At 40.3% G+C, this 27,266-nt stretch overlaps 1 protein-coding gene across 1 annotated transcript; it reads left to right on the top strand.

Moving 5' to 3' along the window:
• The first annotated feature begins 904 nt into the window (after positions 1-904).
• LOC137261522 (excitatory amino acid transporter-like) lies at positions 905-25,804 on the top strand. Its single transcript, XM_067799281.1, has 11 exons — positions 905-1,236; positions 16,795-16,869; positions 17,489-17,611; positions 18,156-18,240; positions 18,458-18,500; positions 19,275-19,398; positions 21,221-21,347; positions 22,075-22,308; positions 22,920-23,117; positions 23,946-24,080; positions 25,053-25,804. The coding sequence occupies exons 1-11, from the start codon at positions 1,083-1,085 to the stop codon at positions 25,273-25,275; spliced, it is 1,521 nt and encodes a 506-aa protein (XP_067655382.1). The 5' UTR covers positions 905-1,082; the 3' UTR covers positions 25,276-25,804.
• Positions 25,805-27,266: the final 1,462 nt, after the last annotated feature.

Genomic DNA, 27,266 nt, shown 5'->3' with positions numbered 1-27,266 from the left:
CTTGTTACTTTTCTCGTAGCATTCGTACCTGCTATACTGTAACATAGGACGTAGGAATGCTACGAAAAAGTTACGAGGCCTTAGGCTTACGAGAGCTTTGTGATACGACGCCCTGGTTCTACATTAACTGTAATGTGGCAGGCTCTGTCATGAAAATGGTGTCTCTATAACAAATGGTGTCTCTTTAACAAATGGTGTCTCTGTAACAAATGGTGTCTCTATGACAAATGGTGCTCTATAACAAATGGTGTCTCTATAACACAATGAAACTGGTAACATATCTGTTTCCTGAAACTAGAATTAACTTCCAGACAGAAAGTATTAATACGGGTCCGATTTAGAACTGATCATCAGTAGCCCATTCTTGGTTTACGAGGTTCGGGTTGTCAGGCTCGTTGACACATGTCATCGTATCCTATTTGAGTAGACGGATACCCATGCTGTTGATCACTAGATTGTTTGAACCAGGCTCGAGTATCTACATACCGCCTATATAGATGGAATACTGGTGAGTGCGACGTTAACCAACCAACCAACAAAATTCAATCTTACAACTGATTTGGGGTCCCTTCACTGCTTGCAACTATATTTTGTTCTTGACTAAAAGGTGTGAATATAGTTCAGCAATTACCCCGAACTGTCGGAACAGAGGGGATATTTTCGGAAAAAATTATTGTCATAAGTAACTCTTTAATATCGATTCAAATCTAGACATATGTCTATATGTCACGAGAAATTAAACGCTGTGAAAACTTACAGATCAGAGGCACCTGGATATATGCCATTCCAAAACAGTTCATTCGAATTTAACATGCCTCTCTTATTCATTCAGGTATGCATGAACAGGTGCAATTTCCCTGTTCATATGGCCTATCACAAGCGCTAGTATCACGTGACCTAGAGCATTGTTCACTCAACACATGTGTGTCCGGACTGACTGTGAACCTGTCTCGTACCAGATGCGTGTTTCTCGTAAGAGTTCAAATCGTGTGATGTAATGCAAACTATGTACTTCGAGGTGTGATCTTTTCTCGTTTCAATACTCTGGATTCCCTCGGTTGTGGACAGACCTGACCGTGGATATGGCGCAAAACACAAGGCTGCCAGGGTGGTGTTCTAGAATAATCAGAAGGAATCTTCTTGTCATCCTCACGTTCGTTGGGGTGACCGTCGGTTTTGTTTTAGGATACTGTGTTCGTCTTGCGAATCCATCACAAGATGCCCTTATATGGATCGGTAAGTTGTCGTTATTGTTTTCATGAAATAATTAACTATCTTGCAAGTTTTAAGAGAAAATTATTGGAATTCAATGATTTTGTTAGAATGGTTTTGACGAATTCATCCTTTTGCGGTGGATTCTAAGGTACACACATACCACATTTGTTGAAACTCATGTGGAAAACATGTCATCGTATCCTAGTTGCTTAGATTGATGCGTATGATGTCAATCACCGGGGTTAACAAACAAACATGCACTAGCAATATAAAATACTGTCCATTGACATTGTTAGCTCATGGCTCCAGATAAGGACCGCATCGGCGTATGTACGGATAAAAAGCATGCACGATACTCGGTGAAAAAAATCAGAAAACGTAACCGATACGCAGCACAACACTTGTGAATGGTCATAGAATCACTTACGAACATATTTATCTGAAATAAATATTAGTTTTATTATTTATTGACCTGTTTACACAAGAGTAGCAATATGAAACGAAACACGAGATCACTTACACGCGATTAAATTCCATTCAGTACTCTTAACTTTTCCTAGTACTCAAATATTGAACAAAAAAGGCGTACGTACTCCTCATGTTGAAAAGTTACCTGCAGCAAGCCTGTGGTGCCGGGATCGAACCCACCTGTGACCAGGCGTAGAAACCTTGGAGTCAACTTTGTGTGCAGACTCTGTCGGTGTCATCACAGCCCCTAGTGTACAGTACACAGCCCTGTGCACTTAAACGATCTCACGAATCCGTTGATAAATGGCCAGATGGTGATCGCATGAATGCCTCAACAACTAGTTGCGGGTACAGCAACGTGCAGTATTCTTGGGCAAAGTCCACCTAGCTGTGGACGGGTACCTCGTAAGGATAGGAAAGGTAGCTGTGGACAGGTACATCGTAAGGATAGGAAATGTAGATGTGGACAGGTACATCGTAAGGATAGGAAAGGTAGCTGTGGACAGGTACATCGTAAGGATAGTAAAGCCTCATTAAGTCGGTGCACCTGATGGCTGCACGAGTCTTATGATCCCCCAATGAGTTGACATTGAAAATACGACATGACGTTAAGCTTCACGTCCAGGAATTGATGTGAAAAACAAAGCGCCTTTGAGCTGGATAATAGCGCTATACAATATTAGTTTGAAGTATGATAAACCACCCCGCATCAACCACCCCGCGGGATGATCCAAAATCTGCTCAACTAGATTCTTACAATGACATCAGCAGCAGCGATGGGTGCTTATCGGGTATATCGACTGGCTGTTTCCTGTCTTTCATTAAATGGGAAGTATACATGAAAACTAAATATTCAATGTGAAATAGAGTGAAATATTTTGATTAGTTAATATCAAGGTTTGAAAATATTCGCTCATTGTTTCTTACAATGAAAGTGTAACCTCCAAAATAAGTGCTGAAATGTTATGCCATCATGATGCCTTTTTAGCCGAGGTAAACAGGCCAGAGTTACCGTCCTTTGATTATGACGTAATTGGTGCCACGTGATTTTAGACTGGTCTACTGTCTAGTCTCAAATACTAAAAATAGTAATAAAATTAATCACGTAAAAATAATTTGTAAAATACGAGAGAAGGACAAGAGCTGAAAATGTAAGCAGCAGGACAGATTGATCGTATGTATTTTCATTCATGAATAACCTCGTCATATACATAATTTTGAGAATGTCAAATATGTATTACAAAATTGTTTACGTACAACACCGCCCAAACGCACACTGTATTACTTATTATATGCAAATATGAAACAACAACTGAAGTGTTTCTACGAACCTGATTGATGGAAACAACCGTCTATGAAAATAATCGCGGAATAAGTCTGGTGCTGCAGAAACATACACCACACTCTGTGTACCCTACTCACATTGGGGCAAACACAGAATTCTGGGAAAGAAATACTTTAACTATTATAAAGTATATTCAAACTGGGACAAATACCCACTCTCTCGTGTTTCACAATACGTGATAGTTGTGAACAGTTTTGTAGTTCACGCATGTTACCTGTTTCCAAATACTGTGAGGGGCGTTATGCACGAAGACGAATGAAATACGATTGGCATTTGGGTCTCAGTCCACCACATGGTTTGGCATGCATCAGATGCGTATCAAGCCATTTTTGTGTAAGCCCGATAGGTTGCAAAGCTTCATATTTCGATATTATTGAGGACTTACCGAACTTTTATATTAACTTCCTAAGCCGTGCTTCAGCTATTCCCATGTGTATCCGCGATTCAGTATTTCCTACTTGAATTCAAGTGAAGTTATCCCTTGAAGGCCGGAAAAGGTATGCGAAAATGCAATAACGTTCCTTTCCAGCTGATGTATGGGTTGAAGATGAAAACTGAAGGGAACTGATGAAAACTGATTTACCATACACAAGGAATGACTTGTCTCATAATTTTTCAGCAAAGCCTCATTATATGTGCTAAAATGCTCACTTCACTACCTCTGTAGTCAGTATTTGAAATATCCGCACTTTCTACAGTTTCATCTTCCGAAAACTGACATAATAAATACTTAAGCATCATAGGAGCATATGATTTTAGGTTTAATAGTAAGCAAAATATGTGTCCTTGAAATGGGAAATGAGACATAATGAAAAAGAGAGCGCGGTTTATTTTATTGTAAACTTGGCTGGAACTATCAGATACTGGGCCCTGTTTCACAAAACTCTCGTAAGCCTAAGATCTTGTTACTTTTCTCGTAGCATTCGTACCTGCTATACTGTAACATAGGACGTAGGAATGCTACGAAAAAGTTACGAGGCCTTAGGCTTACGAGAGCTTTGTGATACGACGCCCTGGTTCTACATTAACTGTAATGTGGCAGGCTCTGTCATGAAAATGGTGTCTCTATAACAAATGGTGTCTCTTTAACAAATGGTGTCTCTGTAACAAATGGTGTCTCTATGACAAATGGTGCTCTATAACAAATGGTGTCTCTATAACACAATGAAACTGGTAACATATCTGTTTCCTGAAACTAGAATTAACTTCCAGACAGAAAGTATTAATACGGGTCCGATTTAGAACTGATCATCAGTAGCCCATTCTTGGTTTACGAGGTTCGGGTTGTCAGGCTCGTTGACACATGTCATCGTATCCTATTTGAGTAGACGGATACCCATGCTGTTGATCACTAGATTGTTTGAACCAGGCTCGAGTATCTACATACCGCCTATATAGATGGAATACTGGTGAGTGCGACGTTAACCAACCAACCAACAAAATTCAATCTTACAACTGATTTGGGGTCCCTTCACTGCTTGCAACTATATTTTGTTCTTGACTAAAAGGTGTGAATATAGTTCAGCAATTACCCCGAACTGTCGGAACAGAGGGGATATTTTCGGAAAAAATTATTGTCATAAGTAACTCTTTAATATCGATTCAAATCTAGACATATGTCTATATGTCACGAGAAATTAAACGCTGTGAAAACTTACAGATCAGAGGCACCTGGATATATGCCATTCCAAAACAGTTCATTCGAATTTAACATGCCTCTCTTATTCATTCAGGTATGCATGAACAGGTGCAATTTCCCTGTTCATATGGCCTATCACAAGCGCTAGTATCACGTGACCTAGAGCATTGTTCACTCAACACATGTGTGTCCGGACTGACTGTGAACCTGTCTCGTACCAGATGCGTGTTTCTCGTAAGAGTTCAAATCGTGTGATGTAATGCAAACTATGTACTTCGAGGTGTGATCTTTTCTCGTTTCAATACTCTGGATTCCCTCGGTTGTGGACAGACCTGACCGTGGATATGGCGCAAAACACAAGGCTGCCAGGGTGGTGTTCTAGAATAATCAGAAGGAATCTTCTTGTCATCCTCACGTTCGTTGGGGTGACCGTCGGTTTTGTTTTAGGATACTGTGTTCGTCTTGCGAATCCATCACAAGATGCCCTTATATGGATCGGTAAGTTGTCGTTATTGTTTTCATGAAATAATTAACTATCTTGCAAGTTTTAAGAGAAAATTATTGGAATTCAATGATTTTGTTAGAATGGTTTTGACGAATTCATCCTTTTGCGGTGGATTCTAAGGTACACACATACCACATTTGTTGAAACTCATGTGGAAAACATGTCATCGTATCCTAGTTGCTTAGATTGATGCGTATGATGTCAATCACCGGGGTTAACCAACAAACATGCACTAGCAATATAAAATACTGTCCATTGACATTGTTAGCTCATGGCTCCAGATAAGGACCGCATCGGCGTATGTACGGATAAAAAGCATGCACGATACTCGGTGAAAAAAATCAGAAAACGTAACCGATACGCAGCACAACACTTGTGAATGGTCATAGAATCACTTACGAACATATTTATCTGAAATAAATATTAGTTTTATTATTTATTGACCTGTTTACACAAGAGTAGCAATATGAAACGAAACACGAGATCACTTACACGCGATTAAATTCCATTCAGTACTCTTAACTTTTCCTAGTACTCAAATATTGAACAAAAAAGGCGTACGTACTCCTCATGTTGAAAAGTTACCTGCAGCAAGCCTGTGGTGCCGGGATCGAACCCACCTGTGACCAGGCGTAGAAACCTTGGAGTCAACTTTGTGTGCAGACTCTGTCGGTGTCATCACAGCCCCTAGTGTACAGTACACAGCCCTGTGCACTTAAACGATCTCACGAATCCGTTGATAAATGGCCAGATGGTGATCGCATGAATGCCTCAACAACTAGTTGCGGGTACAGCAACGTGCAGTATTCTTGGGCAAAGTCCACCTAGCTGTGGACGGGTACCTCGTAAGGATAGGAAAGGTAGCTGTGGACAGGTACATCGTAAGGATAGGAAATGTAGATGTGGACAGGTACATCGTAAGGATAGGAAAGGTAGCTGTGGACAGGTACATCGTAAGGATAGTAAAGCCTCATTAAGTCGGTGCACCTGATGGCTGCACGAGTCTTATGATCCCCCAATGAGTTGACATTGAAAATACGACATGACGTTAAGCTTCACGTCCAGGAATTGATGTGAAAAACAAAGCGCCTTTGAGCTGGATAATAGCGCTATACAATATTAGTTTGAAGTATGATAAACCACCCCGCATCAACCACCCCGCGGGATGATCCAAAATCTGCTCAACTAGATTCTTACAATGACATCAGCAGCAGCGATGGGTGCTTATCGGGTATATCGACTGGCTGTTTCCTGTCTTTCATTAAATGGGAAGTATACATGAAAACTAAATATTCAATGTGAAATAGAGTGAAATATTTTGATTAGTTAATATCAAGGTTTGAAAATATTCGCTCATTGTTTCTTACAATGAAAGTGTAACCTCCAAAATAAGTGCTGAAATGTTATGCCATCATGATGCCTTTTTAGCCGAGGTAAACAGGCCAGAGTTACCGTCCTTTGATTATGACGTAATTGGTGCCACGTGATTTTAGACTGGTCTACTGTCTAGTCTCAAATACTAAAAATAGTAATAAAATTAATCACGTAAAAATAATTTGTAAAATACGAGAGAAGGACAAGAGCTGAAAATGTAAGCAGCAGGACAGATTGATCGTATGTATTTTCATTCATGAATAACCTCGTCATATACATAATTTTGAGAATGTCAAATATGTATTACAAAATTGTTTACGTACAACACCGCCCAAACGCAACTCTTTACCACTTTGGACGAAAAACAACAACATGCACGTCTTGTGCATGTAAGGGTACAAGGCACGTGCATGTACGGTATAAAACCACCCCACAGTGCCGAGCAGATCGCACTTCAAAAGAAAAACACTTAACAATGCCAGTGTTAACGCCAGAAGAGCGAGAAAGGGATTATCATCAGAATGTTGCAGATGGGCGTCACTACGGGTGACGTTGCAAGAACGTGCCACTGTACTGTCGTTACCGTCAGGAACCTTCGTCGGTGTTATCGACAGACTGGCCAGACCTCGGACAAACTCAGGACAGGCAGACCAAGGGTGACAACTGCGCAGGGAGATAACCATCTGAGGCTATTGCACCTGAGAAACCGCTTGCTGGCAGTGACGTAGTCAGCGGCAACGGCTCTTGGTCACCCAGTCAGTCGACGGACAGTAACAAGAAGACTACGTGCCCATGGTACTGACCGTACCGAGGAACGTTGCAGAATGACAGACATCGTCATCTGAGGGTGCAGTGGTGGACAAGAGTTAGACCCATGTCAACCAAAATAAGTCAAAGTTTCTGTTAAAGCTGATTCTTTTTTGTACTGAACATGTGCCAATGTCATTGCTTAACAGATTACAACATTCATATTTCACTTCGTTCTTGTTGGTTTCTTAAAGCTGCCAAATTGCACCAGGGGAAGTTTCTTTTGCCCGTCAGTTTATATATGTTGTGATGAATCTAAGAAATCATTGGAATACTTGTATTTTATTTACCTATCACTTGGCACAACACCTTGCCTATGCACGGTCTAAACTAATGAACATGTATATGCAATAAATGTAGGCGAGCGGATACACAGTGTGAAATCTGAGATAAGCTTCGTTTACATTTCAAACAAATGGTCCTTTCCCAGTGTAGTTTCTTATGTATACTGTATATTTCGTTAGATTTCACTGACACTCTTGGTATTGGTGACAAAGACAATTTGTCATCTTATTTTGAAGTATACTAAGAATTCAGGGATTCGTGTAAGGAAGATGGCATTGACTTACACAGTTGATTTTATGGGTGAAACGTATGTGTGACGTGATTTTATCGACACTTGGCATTATGACTGAAACTGTTGACTGCACTTACGTATTTTTCAAACAATATCCGCGATTTTCTCTTCATCGACGATGTGTTAGTACGAGCATTGGTGACTCGATCAAACAACAACAAAAATATGGCTGATCGATCATGCTGATACGTATTTTATTTTAAATTCCATTCTCCCCGTAAAAGTGGGACATTTGAATTTTCATAGACTAGCCTTTACTTTTTCTATGGTATTATAATCCAAAGCATTGATATTGCCAGCGTGCATCAACCATGTCAGTGACGTACTTGGTATTTGGTAGCGTATTGCATGGGGATCCACTTTGCCATACACGTTTAAAGTTTCTTATATATGTATATTGTCTTTCGTAACCTAGTCTTCATCAAAGCATGGAATTAAATTGATATTAAATTTTAATTGAACAAAGACTCACAGACATGATAATGTAAAATTGAATGCACAAAGCTGAACGTATAGGCACACTCACCAACACGTTTATGATCACAGGGGTTGTATTTGAACTCATTATTTCCAATGGTTATACAGATATGTTATTAGCAAATATAATTGAAGTGATTCAGATGCGAATATTTCCATCATCATAAATATAATCGAAGCCCCGACATCAGACAGCCAACACACCATATCCGACCCCCTAGAATATTTCATATGTTGGGCAATACCGGTAATACTTAATGTGTGCAAGCATTATTGCTCTTGGCCAGTTGAATATTATAAACTGAAAAAAGATTGTGTTTCTTTTCCAATACGATTAAAATATCAAAAAAACTTTTGATGACGTGTTTAGGTTAAGCCTTTGTTTTTCATTTACAACAAACTACAAATAGACATTTCACCTCTTAATGTGTGGCTTGGCACGACATGGCTTGTGGTGTAGTAAAACTGTACTTTTGCTTAGTGTTGTGAAGTGTGGTGTAACCTAGTGTAGCCAAATGTAGTGTAGTGTAGTGTAGTGTAGTGTAGTGTAGTGTAGTGTAGTGTAGTGTAGTGTAGTGTAGTGTAGTGTAGTGTAGTGTAGTGTAGTGTAGTGTAGTGTAGTGAAGTGTAGTGTAGTGTTGGTGTGGTGTGGTGTGGTGTGGTGTGGTGTGGTGTGGTGTGGTGTGGTGTGGTGTGGTGTGGTGTAGTGTAGTGTAGTGTTTGTAGGTGCATTATACCATTATCCCTGTTGAAATTCTTGGCGTTTAATATGTTATGAAAGTAGGCGAACACTTGCTTTACAGCTCATTGACCTAGATACACTTCACGAGTACTACCAGTGATAAAAGAGCCAAGTTGTATTGATATATAGCTGTGGTATATCAATGCTCACACATGTGTCAGATCAGGTTATGTCAGCACTGGCGATAGGTGATTTAAGTTTGGGTTTTTTTGTATTGCACAGATCAAGGCCAGGGTAGTAATTCCTTAGTGCACGAATGAACAGTATTTCATGTTTCATCAGTGAGTGAAGAGCGAATGGGGCTAACATGAGTGTAATTTAATTGAAAGTGGCTGGAGTGAGTGAGTGACGGTGATGAGTCCAATATCTATGGCGCACACTAAATGTATGCCCATAGCTTCAGGTGGAACTGTCGAAAGAGACATGTTTTAACTGAGATTTGAAAAGCGAGAGTGTTTCGAGTTCTTTCAGTTTAGTTTGAAGTTTGTTCCATAGAACGACCCGTGAAGGTCCCGGGGTAGAATAGGCCTTCAGCAACCCATGCTTGCCATAAAAGGCGACTGTGCTTGTCGTAAGAGGCGACTAACGGGATCGGGTGGTCAGGCTCGCCGACTTGGTTGACGCATGTCATCGGTTCCCAATTGCGCAGATCGATGCTCATGTTGTTGATCACTGGATTGTCTGGTCCAGACTGGATTATTTACAGACCGCCGCCATATAGCTGTAATATTGCTGAGTGCGGCGTAAAACTAAACTCACTCACTCATGTTCCATATAACTGCGACATTATATTTGAAAGATCTTTTACCAAATCGTTTCAAATTTTGGGATGTGGAAGAGATGCTGGTCTGTAGAACGAAGGACTCTCGACGTTTTATACACTTGTGTGAGACATGATGGGGCTGATACGTAGTAGCATGGGTATGTACCAATAGCTTGACCTGCACACGTGCTTGCACAGGGAGCCAGTGTAAACTGGTGAGCACAGGTGTTATGTGCGTGGATTTCTTCGTCCTGAACACAGTCCTTGCCGCCATCTTCTGTATCCTCTGTAGCCTGGAGAACTGTTTCCATGAGATGACTAGCAGGCTATTACAGTAGTACAGTTTCTGTAGGACTGGGTTTCTCACCAACATGTGAGCGGCGTTAGTGGTGAGGAGATGTCTGATGCTGCCAGTATTTGTCAGATGAAAATAGCTTGTTTTGCAGATCATACTAACATGATGCTCTATTGAAAGATCCCTGTCAAAAAGGACTCCCAGGTTCCTGACACAGTCTGATACTTGGACATGAGACTTCCCAATACCTATCGTTGATATATTTGCTGATGTAGATGTAGTGCCTCTTGGAAGAGACAAATGGTCATTTAAAAGTATTCAACTTAATGTAGTGGTGAGGCCGAAGTGATGCTAACTTCAGACGTTTACTTCTTCAGTTGAACGCGTGGGAATGACGCTATAATAACTGACTATATAATGTTAATAAATTCATATCAGAATTTGTTTGTATGTTAAGAGCAAAATAAAAACAAGAATGACACGCATCGCTCGTAAATAGACCTAAATCTTCACTTTGTTCTTGCTTTATAGTAGCATTTGATGTTGAATTTTACATATACATGTTTCAAAATTCAGATCGGCAATCGTTAAATTCAGATGTTTTCACACCGCCTCCAAACGGAAACCGATATATCAATCCAGATCAAATAGATTATAATTTGCATGTAAAGATAACTTTGTTCAAAAGTTATATCCTTTTATGTTGGTATGTAAATGTTATCAAAATCTATTTACTTTATACATTCTATTCAAGGTCCACTACTTATAAGGTTGATATAAAATCGTGCCCCGTTTATCCCAACATTTGTGTTTTAATTGAAATTATTATCCGGATAAGCGAATTTTGGGATATCTGAACCACGAGCCATATGTACAAAGAAACGTACAAAGAAACGAACATAGTAGGCATCAGACGTAATCTTTATTAATTACACATAAATAAATATTAGTGCATACATAAAATGTCTCATACCTGTTCATGCAGTAATGCTCGCTTGAAGAAATCATCTCGACCCTTAAACACAGATTCTTTGTCAGCACTGGCCGCTTCACCTTCATATTTTCTGCTTGATACACAATGTCTAGACTTAAACTGTGTTAACCAACCTCTAGAATAAGCAAAGTCTGTGATACCCATGCCATCGCCAAAAGCACGTGCTTTTTCAATTAACATTTCATCAAATTTCGACTGTTCACATCAGAAATACAAAGATAAACTGCTTCATCCATCTTTTAATGTTTAGCATTGCGAGCACGTGGTAACTCCGATTAGCTTTCGGGAATTTCTAGCCACTCTGATTTGTCTTTTAGAATGTCGCTGATTGTTGACTTGCCAATGGTGTGACCAAATTCTGTGCCAAAATGTTAAGTAAGGGTTTCTAGGCTTGCTGAGGGATACTGTTCCTTGTATCTACAATTTTCTCTCTTTCCCCTCGCTGAAATGGCATGGCGTTTACATTTGTTTGGTTGACTTGCCATTTTGATCGACTGACAAATGTTTCTCAGAGTAATTATAGTGACCTACAAATTGATACGCCTCAAAATTACTCAGTATCACCTTGCTACTCAGGGGTAGACAATCTTCTCACGCCTCAAAGACTACCGACGTTTTTCATGTTAGGGCACGCGAGGCCCTCGGTAATCGCGTGTGTAAACATACGGCTGCTCAGCCATCCGGATATACAAGATAAAAAATGCACATAATTTAGTGTTTTGTATGTGGAAACGACTGTACTCATGTCAACTCTAAATCAAGATACCATGATAGTATTGTTGAATTCCTAGCTATTTATATAGACAAGGTAATGAAACGTTTCACTCCTATGCCTATAATATCATATTTACTTTTGTATGTTTTGTAAATGAACTTATTATCTCGTGAACTATATACATGTATACACATTTCGCTCGTTTTCAGGTCACGGATAGTCAAGGCCCTCATGTCATGTTTATGTGCTTGGGGAACTATTTACTCAATGTCACTCCAGTGAAACTGAATTGTTTATTTGTACAGTAAATGAGTGAGTCAGTTTGTTTTGCGAAATTTCCAGCTACGCCTGATTATATATATATATATAATCTCGTGGATGAAATTAATGCTCAGAGACTCGGTGTCGCGACTGACGGCTCCATGTTCAGTTGTTTATTATATGCAGACGACATCGCTCTGATATCCCCGAATGAGGAGAGTTTACAGCGACTGCTAAACTGTGTGTCAAGTTGGTGTTCGCGCTGGCGTCTTTCCGTTAACATTAAGAAAACCAAGGTAGTTCATTTTAGACCTAAAAGTTTTCCCTAGATCTGAGTATCATTTCAACTTCTACGGCAATACGGTTGAATATAGCCCCGCGTATAAATATCTTGGCCTGTGGTTTCAGGAACATTTAGATCTACAGTGTACTGCATCGGAACTCGCGAAATGGGCTAGTCGTGCACCCGGTATCATCATTTGTAAGTTCAAGGCTTTTGGTGGACGAGCATGTGATGTCTATAACACCTTATATGAAAACCTCGTTCAGCCGATTTTATCATACGGCGCCGCCATATGGGGCACTCGTGAGTTTTCCTGTATTAACGCTGTTCAAAACCGGGCTTGTCGTTTTTATCTCCGGTTGGTAACAAACCCCCAAACCTAGCGGTAAGAGGCGAAATGGGCTGGTCATCGACGCTGACCAAACAACGAATAGAAATTCTAAGATTTTGGCGTAAACTCCAACTTGTTAACCAAGGCAGAATCAGTAATACTATCAATATTTGGTCTCAGCGCTTTGATAAATCGTGGTTCAATAAAATTACGCGTTGTGTTCAAGCTTGGCAGTTGCCTAAATCGGACATATCTAATATCTCGGATACAGAATTTCGGCTATCGATTGACCATTTATTATTATTAGACCACTGGGACTGGTTAACCCAACTTTGGGACTATAAAGGACAACAAAACGGCAATAAACTCCGCACGTACCGTCTGATCAAACGTACTCTAGAGGTTGAACCATATGTAAACAATATTAGAGACCGATATAATCGTAGCCATTTAAGTAAACTAAGATGTGGTACTCTTCCCTTGCAAGTTGAACTTGGTAGATTCGCCCACCCCAAAGTTCCCCTTGAAGACAGAATCTGTCAATGTTGTAATTTAAACGTAGTTGAAGACGAAGTTCATTTCCTAAAAACTTGCCCCCTGTATTCCGATTTGAGATATGAACATTGGGTTACTGAGATCTCCAAACATAATCGTTTCATCCAATCAACCCCAGCAGACCAGTTCATCACATTTATTACCGATAACGATATTTATAATGCGCTAAGTTGCCCAATTACAAAAATGTTCAGACGTAGACACCAGCACTGCCCTTTGCGATAATCGCCCTTTAATATCGATCATTTTAACTTTACGTATTTTAATGTCCTGTTAGTGTCTCATAGGCCTACTAGACCGGATGCTCTATTTTAATGTCTTATTTTATATGTTATACCCGTATTTTATGAGCATGTGACACTTATATAAAATATTTCTTCTTCTTCTTCTTCTTCTTCTTCTTCTTCTTCTTCTTCTTTAACCACTAGGCTATCCCATCTCACCTGTACAGCGAGTGGGGAGCGGACAGGGCGCATTAACATGTGTGATTACAGCATGCGAGTGTGATTTGTTTCACAAAAACATTAGAAGTGTGCAAAACAAGCCATCGCTATATCATTTCAGCTCGTACGGCTAGGGATGATTTGTCTCTATTTTCCACTGTATACCGAAATAGGGTGATTATTTTTTGCACTGGTTCCAATGTGTTGTAAATCATGTTATCCTTCAGAAAAATTGTTTTATTCAGCAATCGTTCAGCAAGGTACATAGATATGCGAAAACGATTATTTAGATGCACAACAACACAATAACGTCAGAAGAGTGAGTGAGTTTTGTTTTACGCCGCACTCAGCAATATTTCAGCTATATGGCGATGGTCTGTAAATAATCGAATCTGGACCAAACAATCCAGTGATCGACAACATGAGCATCGACGTGCGCAATTGAGGACCGATGACACGTGTCAACCAAGTCAGCCATACGATCCCATTAGTCGCCTCTTACCACAAGCATAGTCGCCTTTTGTGGCAAGCATGGGTTGCTGAAGACCGATTCTACCCCGGGACCTTCACGGTCAACGTGAGAAGAACATGAATGAGTATGACATACATTCATTCCATAAACAGAACAAACGAGTGTTGGGGGTCAAGTAATGCCATTTTAGTACGACGTGTCCGTTGAATGATAGAGAAATGCAGCTAACGATCCATTTTACAAAACGATCGTACAGCTGCGATTGTCGTAAGTCTGTTCAAGTTACGATTGACGTATACAACTTTGGCTAAACTCACGTGCATGAATTGGATCAACAAACCTGGACCTATAATCAGTGTGAGTCAGGAGTTCAAACCCACGATCATAGGGGTGTTGCAAGTCTAAAGGGGGCATACTCAAGACGACAAGACCTGATGACATTTTACCGCTGTTACACCTTACATGCAACGCATAACACAACCTTGTAGAATTGGATGAACTTACAGAAACAAGAAATTATCAAAAATGCAAATTCAGCTTCTAAAGTTAAACAATTACGCGGTGACAAAAATCCCACAAAATCGGAGTTCAATGGATTCACTTTAAAAACAGCTGGGGTGAAAACTGGTTCCAGCAGCTGTGCTGCGCAGCCCACATAGCACATGCTGAATGAAAATGTTCGCGCACGCTCCCAACAACTGTACACACACGCACACGCACCTGAGCCTATCGGCCAAACATCTAGTCATTGAAAGTCTTTGTTAGACTTAAGTGCACGCATACCCACTCTCACTGGGTTCGGTATTCCGGGTGCTTCGTTTCGACGCTAGTAATCCCAAGAATAAAATATTACACCTTTGATTTCCGATTGTACGCTTTTAAGTTTGTTTACTTGTTTTTTACAATCAGCAATGTGTGTTATACAGTATGGTTCAAAATTATTGAGAATAGCTAAAGCATTTCATATTATTAAACGAGAACAAATCAGATAAAATTGAATGTATTGTGAAAGTGAACTGACCTTTTCATGTTGTGTAGGTAACAATTTAATATTGTATTAAGTCTCCTTGAGCTTCACGGCACAGTCTAAGACGGGTAGGCATACTTCCTATCAGAGAGGTTAGTGTCTCGTGAGTTATGCTGTCCAAGTATCGGACCACTTCTCTCTTCATGTCTTCAATTTTTGTCAACCCCTTTTGATTCACACATTCCTTCATCATCCCCCAAATGTTCTCAATGGGATTTAAGTCAGGACTATATGCAGGAAATGGTAATGCAGTCACATTTTTCTCCTGAAACCACTGTCATTTCCATAAAACACATGTGCACTTGGAAGGAGAAAATTATCTAATATGTTAGTGTAGCGTTGACTTTTCAGATTTCCCTCAAACACACACAGCGGGGTCGTTCCTAATAAGGATATCCCTCCCCATACATGAAACTTTGGGCTGTATTTAGGTCGTCGATACAACGGTGCTGACGCAGACTTTGTCCCTATTTTCACATTATTGGGATATACCCATATTGAGCTTTCATCAGTAAAAATCACATTTTCCCAGTCAAAGTTTTCATGTGCCAAACACTACTCAACACGCCTCTCTTTATGTTATTGTTTCATGAGAGGAGAAGGAATTCCAGTCTTTTTCTCCCATCCAAGATCAATCATATTTCTTCTAACTGTAGATTTTGATACAACTGTTGATCTCCTTTCTATCATTTCATACCTGATGTTGGAGATGCTTGCCCTTTGCTCTTTAGACGCTAAAATTCCCAGCCAGACGCGATCTGAGAAGTCCAATTTTCTGGGTCTCCCTGCTCCTTTCTGGTGCCCAAAATCCTTTCCCTCTTTAAAATTCTTCCTAATCCTATACACAGTAGAAAGAGGAGTTCCTGTTCTCTCTGCCAATGTATTTACGTCATCAATTCCTTGATTACACAGCTCAAAAATCAACCTTCTTTTATCTTCAGCAGACATTGTTGACAGTGCTGAGGAAAATGACGTCTGCTACAAATTCAGGGGAGGTAACTCTAATTGTACTATACTCAGTAGGCCAAGATGAGTTACCTCCCTTATACCATTACTTAGTTTTAAGTATCAGTGAATCAGTTGAGGTGTTAGGATAGCTCAAAGTAAGAAGAAAAATTCTCAATAATTATGAACCTGACTATATGTCATGAATAAATGATAATTGTGTTTTAATTTTTATTTTTTTTGCTTACATCTAACCGTTAATATTAAGTACATTATAATGTGTTGTGTTGTTCATTCATGTATGCTTAGTCCTCGTTAAGTACTACAATGGAAGCTGTCAAAACTGGCATCTGTCCAGTCCGGCAAGTTGTCAACACCAGCATAAAATCTCAGTCCTGTCTGTGGGTTGTACATTTATCATCAGCTCTACAACCCGGTAAATGTCTAAACAGGATTATTTCTTCAGTCCCAATGAGTGCCGGTTTAGACAGCTTCCACTGTATAGCGTGTATATTATGATGACGCCAAAAAGGTGAGTCTGTGAACGTCGTCTGTTGCCAGGATTACCAGGCGAGATGTACATGAGGATGCTGAAGATGATGATTTTACCACTCATAATATGCAGTGTCATCGCAGGTTCGTTGTTCTAAAAAGGAGCGGTGAGGTAGCATGGCGGGACAAGCTTCTCTCGTCACACCGAAGTTCCGGGTTTTGTTCCCCTGATGAATGCAATGTGTGACACCTGGTGTCCTTGCCGTAATATTGGTGGAATATTGCTAAGAACGGCGTAAAGGTCAACTAACTTGCACTTTTGAAAACAAATTATAAGATAGAGATACTTCATTAAAACCGATGAGCATGGTGTGGTGCTGGAAGAGTATCAATTGAGAAAGTTCTGAGATTGAAACCAGCAAAAAGTGAGTTTGACATAACAATGGATAAAAAAATCAACGCGTACATATCAAGATTGAGACAAAGTTTCACAAATGTGGAATAAAAGTACAATATCATAATTTCATTTCCTTACTTACCGACAATACCTTTTAGAGGAAATATACTGACAGCAAAAGAAACGCAACTGTTTGTGATGTTAAATACAAGACATACACATGAACGCTTACTTTTTTTGAGAGTTCATTATAAACTTGTGTTTCATTTGCTGTGCTGTATATTACTATACATGTTCAGTATTTATCATATGGTCCACCAACCGGGTACACATAATTATGTCAAAGATGGTTTCTCAACTTTGCAGGTACAGCATCATTGGATCCCAAGTGTAACGGTAGAGTGAGTCTCATCTCTCTGTTCTACATCATCATCACCAACGCCATCCCTGCTCTCGTCTCCATCGCCTTAATCGTCGCCATCAAACCAGGTAAGAAGGCCGACAGGATAGCTGAGAGGTAAAAACCCTGGCTACCGACCATGGTTCGATTCCAGATATCGGTGAAATATTTGAAGTCTCTCCCTGGTGTTCATGATGAAAAACAGAGCGAGAAAACCTGAGCTTACTTAAACTGGGTATGACGACATGGATAAAATCTTTTGGACATAAGAAAATAAAGACACATATGTTTCATCTTCTTGTTATGTTTCATTCTCATTCGTGTGTCATTCCATGTTTGTTTTTCGAACACTTTGGCAGTTCTATGTTGTGCTTGTATTTTGACTTCTACCATTCAAGTAAAAAATAATATCTTCAAAACCAAATACGCATTACTTCATGGATAAGCAAACTGATTCCAATAGTAACAAAGTGTAGAATGAAGTAGTTGCTTGTCTAATTATTGGTATACGTATATACCATACAGCTTTCTTGGTCATTACATATTATATATACGATGATCAAACGCTTAGAATTAATCAAGGTCCAGCAATATGATCTTTGACAGACGGCACACGTGACTATTTTTTGCAAGGCAATGGCGTGGATCTTACTTCCGGCAGCAAGAAGACCATCACACAGGTTATGGAAACACAGGATATATTTGCTGATCTCATTAGGTAACTACCAGAACATTAATGTCCAACAGCTTCAAAGGGCCCACAACTCGTAATGGATGCAAAACAGTTTTTAAGCAGAATAGATGGAATACTGCTGGTGCAGTTGCAAGTGGAAATCATTCATTTTGCGGTAATTTTGTTTCTGAGAGATTCAGAATTCCGAAAACTGCGAGACATGGAAGCTCGATGTGATTTGTCCTTTCGTATTCAATTTCAGAAATCTGTTCCCTGACAACGTCGTCACAGCTTGTTTTAAACAGGTGAGTATTACTGCAACCGATGTTGTAGAATGTTGTAAGGACGTTTTTGTTTTAGGAAATTGCGTCAGTCGTAGAACCATTTTCTTTCTTACAGGAATTCGAGGGCTGAATGGCACTTTGCTGGTGTGATCCATGTTTATGTCATTAGCATGGATACACACAAACATACAGAGAGAGAGAGAGAGAGAGAGAGAGAGAGAGAGAGAGAGAGAGAGAGAGAGAGAGAGAGAGAGAGAGAGAGAGAGAGAGAGAGAGAGAGAGAGAGAGAGAGAGAGAGAGAGAGAGAGAGAGAGAGAGAGAGAGAGAGTATCTTCTACTTTTGGTATACATTCTGACTGGTTTGTTGGTTTCGCTCATTACATGGATCCACTGGGGAACGAGTATTCACGAAGGACGCTGGAAAGAGCGAGTGATAATATATGTATGAAAACAATGTTGTCATTGGTCATTATGCCTACAGCGCAGTATGTTTTAAACTAGCAGTTGCAAGGTATGAAAACGTGTATTTTAGGTTCTTTTTGACAAATGGTGTAAAATATCTCGGCGATTGTTAAACACGATATCATTCCAGCAACGTATTCGTATAAATGTTCCGATCTAATTGGAACATGACATGTATAGTAATAAGCTGAATAGTAAAAGAAACGCAAGTTTCGAAAAAAATGAAATCTCATGAAAGTTAGCGTTCGTGTATGTCTTTTGTTGAAAAACTTGACAGAAATGCGTATCTTTTGCAGTTCAACATATGATGTTTAACATCTTGCGATGTTTCAGGCTCAGACAAAATACCTGGTGACAGAGAGGGTCGTAACCGTCAACGAGAGTGGCGGCATAATCAACAACACCATTGTCGATGTCGTGAAGACAGTTGGCTCTGCCGAATCCACTAATGTGTTAGGTAATTTTATTGCAGAAACAAAAACAGGGTCACCATAGAAACTGATAGTTTTGTTCATTAGTTTTCTCATTTTGTAATTTCAAAACTAGTATTGCCGGTTTGTAGACACAGGGAAAGAAGTCATCTCAGTCGATACTCGGAGGGATTCTTGTAAGCACTAGTGATTTGGCGATTCATCGATACGTATCGATGCATGGGACGCCGATGCAGTTCATTGATGCAAAGTTTAACATTGTCGTATACTACGATACGAAACTTCAAATGGGTAATGACGTTTAACTTAGAATATTGCCGAGTGTCATGGCACCAAGAAACTTATCAACGGCCACCCTGTGTGGGTTAGCAGGATGGTTGTGGGCTCTGGTGATGAGTCAATGATGGGTATTCAGTGTTGCTGTACAACCTCTAATACAACACCTCCAGTATACTCGGTCTGCTTTCCTAGTCGTAACTCTGAACTTGTACCCTTCATACACTAAGTTTTCACCACCTTGAGAATTGGGAATATACTCGATGTCTACTTGTACGTTTGCCATGATGCAATATGCCAAACTGACACTCATGTATCCTTATACATACAGAATAGTATATACTGAATACAGTTCATCTTGTCAAATGTAACGATATGTTTTTAATGCATCACATGAGTGTGTAATAATTAAAATATTTTTTTCTAATAGTCCCTGACATCTGTCCACTAATCATAAGTTTGATTATTGATTCAAATACAGCTTACATCATGTTGGATACAGTTCATCTTGTCAAATGTAACGATATGTTTTTAATGCATCACATGAGTGTGTAATAATTAAAATATTTTTTTCTAATAGTCCCTGACATCTGTTCACTAATCATAAGTTTGATTATTGATTCAAATACAGCTTACATCATGTTGGATAGGTGAACTGCAGCTCACTTGTCAGGAGGCATGAAATTCCCTTCCTAGTTGGGCCCCAGTATTTCTCGTTTCCGAATAAACATAGAACAACGTTGGCGGAATTTGAGGAAGTACTTTAAAATGGTTTTGTTTTGATGTTACGGTGTTTTACAGTTGGTGTTAGATTTACAGATGTTAATATCGTGATACGTATCGTATCGCCACCCTTACGTCGGGATTCGTAGCTTAAGTCCACAATACTTTGGCAATATAGCACCGTGACTTAAAGTTTTGTATCGTGGTGTTTCGCATCGCTTGTTATATGGCAATACCAGCGCTAGTAAGCACACATTCTCAGCACTCTTTCAAAAGCAGAATACGTTGGACGAGATCATTAAACGTGATTACGCAGGAAGAAAATCATCTGCTGGGTCATTTCATTGTGTCATAGTTTTGAGAAATAATCTCTTTGTTTAAATGTAAAATCTTGCTGAAATCTAATTGCGAAGGGAAGCTAAATAGACCCAAAAAAATCCCAATACTGTCGAACCCCGTATATTCGGACCCCGCTTATCCGGAAACCCTCTTTCGGCACGATTTTTGTGTGCAACGAAACTTACGTTCAGTAATTGTACTCGCCAAACCCTGCGCTTCCAGACCCGGACGGTGATTTTCTAAACAATTCTATATTGAAAACCTGACGGAAAGATCTGTACACACGTGCATGTGCACTCTGACACTGCAAAAACATTTGTCCCTTATGGGTACCATTACTCACATGTTTAAAGCAACGGAAACTGACCTGGTATTTTAGAAGTTGGGAAGTAAAATACAGAACGATCTTTATGGATAACTTCTTTGTTTCCTGAGTGCGACGTTTCGATACAGATTCTTGTCAAGTTACTTTTGCCCATGAGTATAATCTCCCTTTCCCACCCCCACTAGGACTGGTCATCTGCTGCATGATATTCGGGATGGCGACCACCGCGTCGGGAGATGTCGGCAAACCCTTCTTCATCTTCTTCCACTCCACCAGTGAAATTATTATGAAAATTCTGCGCTGGCTCATCTGGTGAGGAGACTAACTGGTCCGGAAGTGGAACGTTCTAGAACAGTTTGATCTCCACTATATATCCACTGTAAAATATCTTAACTCATATGAAACACTTCCTTAATATTGATGAATTCCATGTTTATAACATGGTACATATGTACATTTAAGAAGATTCTAAGTTTATAGCTTCACATTGACTCTTGTCTTGCTGACGATACTACGATTAGAGAGGCTGGAAGGTTTTGCTCATGTAATATTGTCACCAATAAATGAGAGACGAGCATAAAAGAAACCCACAGGCTGACTTTAAAAAGAGGCTGTTCATTGAAATATACGTATGAAACTTGCTACACATGAAACGATCGCGTTTTGTTTGGTTATAATGACTGGTCCTCTCTGCATTTTGTTTTGAAAACTAAGTCAACAAACCAACATTATCACTATATCCCTTGCGAGTTTAATAAATTATTCTTTCTAAGAGTGTACACAAGCAATAACAATGTGACACCTATCAAACTGTGTAGTTTAATTGAACTCTAGTTGAACTCGGATGAAAGAACGTGCGTTTTATTGATTGATATAATGGTTACGTTTTAATAACTGTTTCGGTGATTGCTTTGATTGTCGACGTTCAGTGGTTTAACGGTAGATACTTTGCACAAAAGGTAATTACTGCTCATTCGTTAATGGAGCAGATTCGTGGATAAAACGAATGAAAAAAACGTTAACTGGTTTTGTGTTGAAGGTTCACACCAATAGGAGTGGCCAGTCTTATAGCAGAAGCACTAGCAAGAGCAGGGAACCTGTCCGGTACTTTCCGATCTCTGGGCATGTTCGCGTTAGTGATCTGTGCAGGGTTAGCGGCCTATCAGCTCATCGTACATCCCATCCTGTTCTTCCTTATTACAAAGATTAACCCCTATCGCCGTCTCATTACGCTTGGAAGACCATGGATGGTCACCTTCGCCACGGCGAGTTCGTATGTATGGGTTGAATTATGCTTTGTAATTTTTATAGAATGTAAGTGTTGACGTCTGCGTGTAATGAATTGATATGCCCATGAACTGATCAATGTGAATAGGAAATACTCGTACACTTGGGTCAGAGGTCAGTATTCCCATAATCAGGTGAATTCTCCTACACTCCTACAAGTCAATGGACAATACCCCAATGTGCAGGTCAATGAGCATTTCAAACAAGATGCATACAAGACCCTATAAACACCACCACAACAAAAAAAGTAAATGTTTCTCGGCACAGTTTTTTAAAAGTTTTGTTTTAACAACTGGCGAGGATGGTAGGACTTTTTAAAAATTTTCATACAAAAAAAAATGACGGGAGAAGCACACGTTTTTTCTCTCTCAGAAATACAGTTGGGAAAGTTTAGCACGTGTTAATGAGTTGTAGATTCAGTCACACTCGTTCTTACTGAACCTAATTCTTATCGTGGACAAATGGATGATCGGGACGCGGCAAAGTCAAAATTATATACTTTAATGGCGATAAAAAAATGTTAAAGTGACAAATAAAAGTGACGCGCCGGTGCCCGAGAACTGTTTCACATTTTTGTATGTAGCCTAACGGTTTCAGGGCTATCGCCATTCCCGAGATGCTCACCATTCTCGAAGGGAAGGAGAACAAGGTTGACAAGCGTATTGCGCGTTTCGTCGTCCCCTTTGCTGCCAGCATCAACAGGGACGGCAGTGTCATCTACATCAGCGCTGCCTGCATCTTCATTGGCCAGCTCACCGACGTGGACATGGACGCCACCAAGATTCTCCTTATATGGTGAGTTCCGTGGAAGGGAATGGTGGGGCTCAGACACTGGAATTAGACGGCATGGCCTCTAGAGAGGACAACTGTATCAGATTATCTTCACAGACGCTCACCGTTCGATCTTCGCTCAGGCTTCGCATGGACTCCGCACGAGCTCCGCATGATGTCTGTGCAGTAGCTGCAGAAACCGCAAGCACTCCGTACAATTTCCGTTATAATCTTCATTTCTGTGCAGCCTCCGTTTAGGTTTGCCCTGGTCTGTCCCCTAGGGAATTCTAAAACAATGTGAACACAAAGGTTGAACCCTGTCCTTGTATCACAATTACGTAGATCGATGCTCAAACTCTTGATCATTGGAGTTTCTGGACTTTGTTATTTACAGACCAAACAGCTGGAATATTGCTGAGTCGGCATTAAACAACAACCATTGTTAGTAGATACACGGAACAAAAATATTCTAAATGCCGCGCGCTTTTGCAAATGGCCATACAGAAGTAGAGTAGATTACCATTCTGCCAGTAGGGTCAGAGAAGCAGAGTAGGTTTTAATGCCTCCCGTGTTATGTTAAACAAAGTAACAAGTTGAAAGCCTCACCCTTCTGTCAGAAAACAGTCGGGGGTAGAAACGGTTTTGATCGCTTCACGCTCATCTACATGATGATTTATGGGCCGAATGATCCTGTTCATGGCTATACTAAGAACGAACTATGACAACCTGTACAACAGACCTCTGCGTACCCATTTAATGGCGATTCCTCGTCAAGGAATAGCATTCATTATTATTTGTTTTGCAGTAACTATCAGGGCTTCAGTGTAAAAGGAGGTTACTATATCGTTCCAGGATGTTGACCCTCGTCATTTCCGTGGCCATCCCGTCAGTGCCCAGTGCTAGCATAGTGGCCGTCTTGATCAACCTCACAGCTCTTGGTATCCCTTCAGACAGTATCGGCCTTCTCTTTGCCATGGAGTGGATTCTGTAAGTCCTGACCCAAATACGAATCAGATTTTAGTGCCCCTAAGCTGGTTACAGCACTTCACGAGACACTAGTACTTCCGATGACAAACCTTTTCGAATGGTGTCATTGTCAGCTGACAGTAAGTAACCGATAACTCTTGCAGGATTAAACAAATTTCCGATCTAACCATCACCAAAATTAGCCAACTACTACGACTGGCAACAGTTGTGACGGCCAAGCATGGTTGTTCACGTGGGTTCATATTTGGCGGTCACGTAATTTGGAACCAGAACTGATCTTTGCGTATGCTCTTGACACCGGAAATAGGTTGGGACCCGTCTCGCATATCGCAAGTTGGTGCGCGCAAATGGAGGCTGGAACCAGCTTAGTACCGGAAGTAACGCGTATGTCCCCTATACTTGTCTCCCTGTTCCGGAAAAGGTTGTCTGTAACCGTGCCTCCAACAGGCTTCCAATCTCCAGTACAACAATGTCTTCGTGAAGATTCTGGGCCTAAGCAGAGGACCACAATACAATGGTCCCTAGCATACCCTCATTTGTTTCCAGCAAAGATTAGACTCCATTAGCTATGTTCTGGCTGATGGGCACAGGTGAGATTAATAAATATCAGGAACAGACATCTGGAGTGAGTCAGTGTGTGAGTGAGTGAAAGAGGAAAATATTTTCTAAAAGCAGAGTCGGATGTAAAATCAGTATCATGAAACTGTGCTTGTTTGCCACTGCATTCTGAATACCCAGTTCCAAATGTAATGAAAGTAGTGTGTGAGTGAGTATGGTTTTACGTCGCTTTTAAAACTATTACAGCAATATCGCTGCAGGGAACCAGAAATTTCGGTTTCACACATCGAACAGAATCGAACCCGGGTCTTCAGCTCTGCGAGCGAGAGCTTTAATCATTCGGCTACCCCAACGCCAATGTAATTAAAGTAAGTTAAACGAGATATGTCCATTATTTCCTATCTTTCATTGCAGAGATCGTCTACGATCTGCGTCGAATGCACTAAGTCATGCATTTTGTGCGATACTGACGCATCATTTCTGCAAGAATGTGTTGCCAGCGGACGAAACAGACAGAGAGACAGAGAGAGATACAGATGCTGCCATTAAGCCCTTGGATGAGTGCAATTCGAAAAGTCAATGTATCACTTGCAACAACGGCAAAACAATGGAAATAGATGACGTACTTTCAATGTAGCCGGATCATCCTCGTATATGCAGGGTATTATAATTAAATACCTTCGATGCACTGGCAAAAGGGGAATGATAATACAAAATCAACTAAATCTCCAAACCAGGTCACTTTAAGCCGTATAATCGTCTAGTTCGAAACATTTGATTTCTTGGAATGTATTTAAACAGGAATTCCTACGCGCATTTCAGTTAACAAATGATACATGGATGGACCCATTGTTTCGTTTCGTTTTAGTCTTAATTAAGTTTTAATTAAGACTTATCTAGTATGTTAACTCAGATGATCATTCGTGGCATTATTACACAGTCCGAGAAAATCATGTGCCTGACAGCAACGTGCCATCTATGCTGATTTATGATATACAAATGAATGCATTCCACGGTTTACATTTTAACGGTAAACATCCATTTCACTCTTAGTTGAGTTCAATGAAGTTGTACATATCATGCTGGCACCTAATACTTGTACCATTTTGTATTGCTTCTCGTAAAAGTGTAAAACAATTATAAATTTTGTGTCAACTAAAAAGAAAGTATCTGTACTTAATTCAAAGAGTTTTGGAAGAGTTGGAAGAAGGACTGCAGGATGAATGAGTTGGGTGAACAGGGGCGTGAAGCGATCAAAACCGTTCCTGCCTTTAAATCTCCACTAACAGAAAGTGAGGCTTTCAACTTCTTTATTATGCTCGACATGAAAGTGAGGCACTGGAACCTACCCTGCCTCTCTGATCCTACTGACAGAACAGTGACACATCTGTTCCAGCTATATGGCGGTGGTCTGTAAATAATCGAGTCTGGACCAGACAATCCAATGATCAACAGCATGAGCATCGATCTGCGCAATTGGGAACCGATGACGTGTCAACCAAGTCAGCGAGCCTGACCACCCGATCCCGTTACGTAGCGTAGTTGCCTTTACGGCAAGCATAGGTTGCTGAAGGCCTATTCTATCCCGGACCTTCAGGGGTCTGTTAGTGACGAACTAACATATTCGAATCTTCAAAGAGGACGATTTTCGTAATCATAATCCAATCATTTATAAGGATTCATAGTAATTACCCTGATTCTCGAACGAGCTAGTCCTTGCTGGTCCGAAACCCATTTTGTTGGATGGCTGTCCCAAATATCATCCGGTGATTACGCAGGTTAAAATGGCACCGGGTGGACTACTAAACGCTTTGTTTCCTTTAACCTGAAAGGCTGTATTCTAATTGCACTTTGAGGTCCTTTGGGTGCATTCGGCAACAAACAATTCATCATCCCATAAGTCTGATTAAAGGAAAAAAGAATAATTATTTCTAACTCGATAGTTCATTAACTCCAAACGCACCTGACTTGTTACTTGAACATATTGATCATTTTTCAATACATGATGTGTACATTGTAATTTATATACATGAAATATTTTTTTAATGATCAGCCATCATCACCATATGTATATACAGGATTACGGAACATTGCACATAAGAAACCAGTACAAGTAACCAATTTTTAAAGGAATTTTTCTTGCACTGGAATTTTTTCGTCATGTTATCTCATTGTATCACAGCCACCTGATTCTCTGAATTACCTGATTATGAGTTGAAAGAGAATCCGTTTTGAGAAAACTGTTTGGCCAACACACGCATCGCCGTGGCAATCATCCGGAATATAGCAGGGTTTGGTTTCTAATGGCAATGTATACACAACTATCAAAAATGGTGTGTTTCATAGTGTTGAGCCATCGTTGCCATAACTGTGACAATCATCGTGAATGGCAGGGATTGGCACTGCTGGACCAAGGTTGTCATGACAACCTTAACGCAACTATCGGAAACAGAAAGATTCGGTTCAGAATTGGCCATCAGCAACACATGCTTGTCCTTAGTGGCATGGCAGGTCAGATTCAGGAACTTGGTTAACATGTCATCACATCATAGTGGAGTACATTGATGCAAGGTGGGGTCAGTGTGCACAGCAGCCACTGCCCGCTAACCCGTGACTTGTAAAATTCCA

This window comes from Haliotis asinina, chromosome 14 (genome assembly GCF_037392515.1).
Source record: "Haliotis asinina isolate JCU_RB_2024 chromosome 14, JCU_Hal_asi_v2, whole genome shotgun sequence".
In the NCBI taxonomy this organism is placed as follows: Eukaryota; Metazoa; Mollusca; class Gastropoda; order Lepetellida; family Haliotidae; genus Haliotis; species Haliotis asinina.
The sequence above is the reverse complement of the archived record's forward strand: the minus strand, read 5'-3'. Positions and strand labels throughout refer to the sequence as shown.

Excerpts from the sequence above, each read along its gene's own strand:
- LOC137261522 (XM_067799281.1), top strand. The coding sequence starts at position 1,083 with ATGGCGCAAAACACAAGGCTGCCAGGGTGGTGTTCTAGAATAATCAGA. Across the intron at positions 16,870-17,488 it reads AATATGCAGTGTCATCGCAG|GTACAGCATCATTGGATCCC; the intron begins GTTCGTTGTTCT and ends TCAACTTTGCAG. Across the intron at positions 24,081-25,052 it reads TTTGCCATGGAGTGGATTCT|AGATCGTCTACGATCTGCGT; the intron begins GTAAGTCCTGAC and ends CTTTCATTGCAG.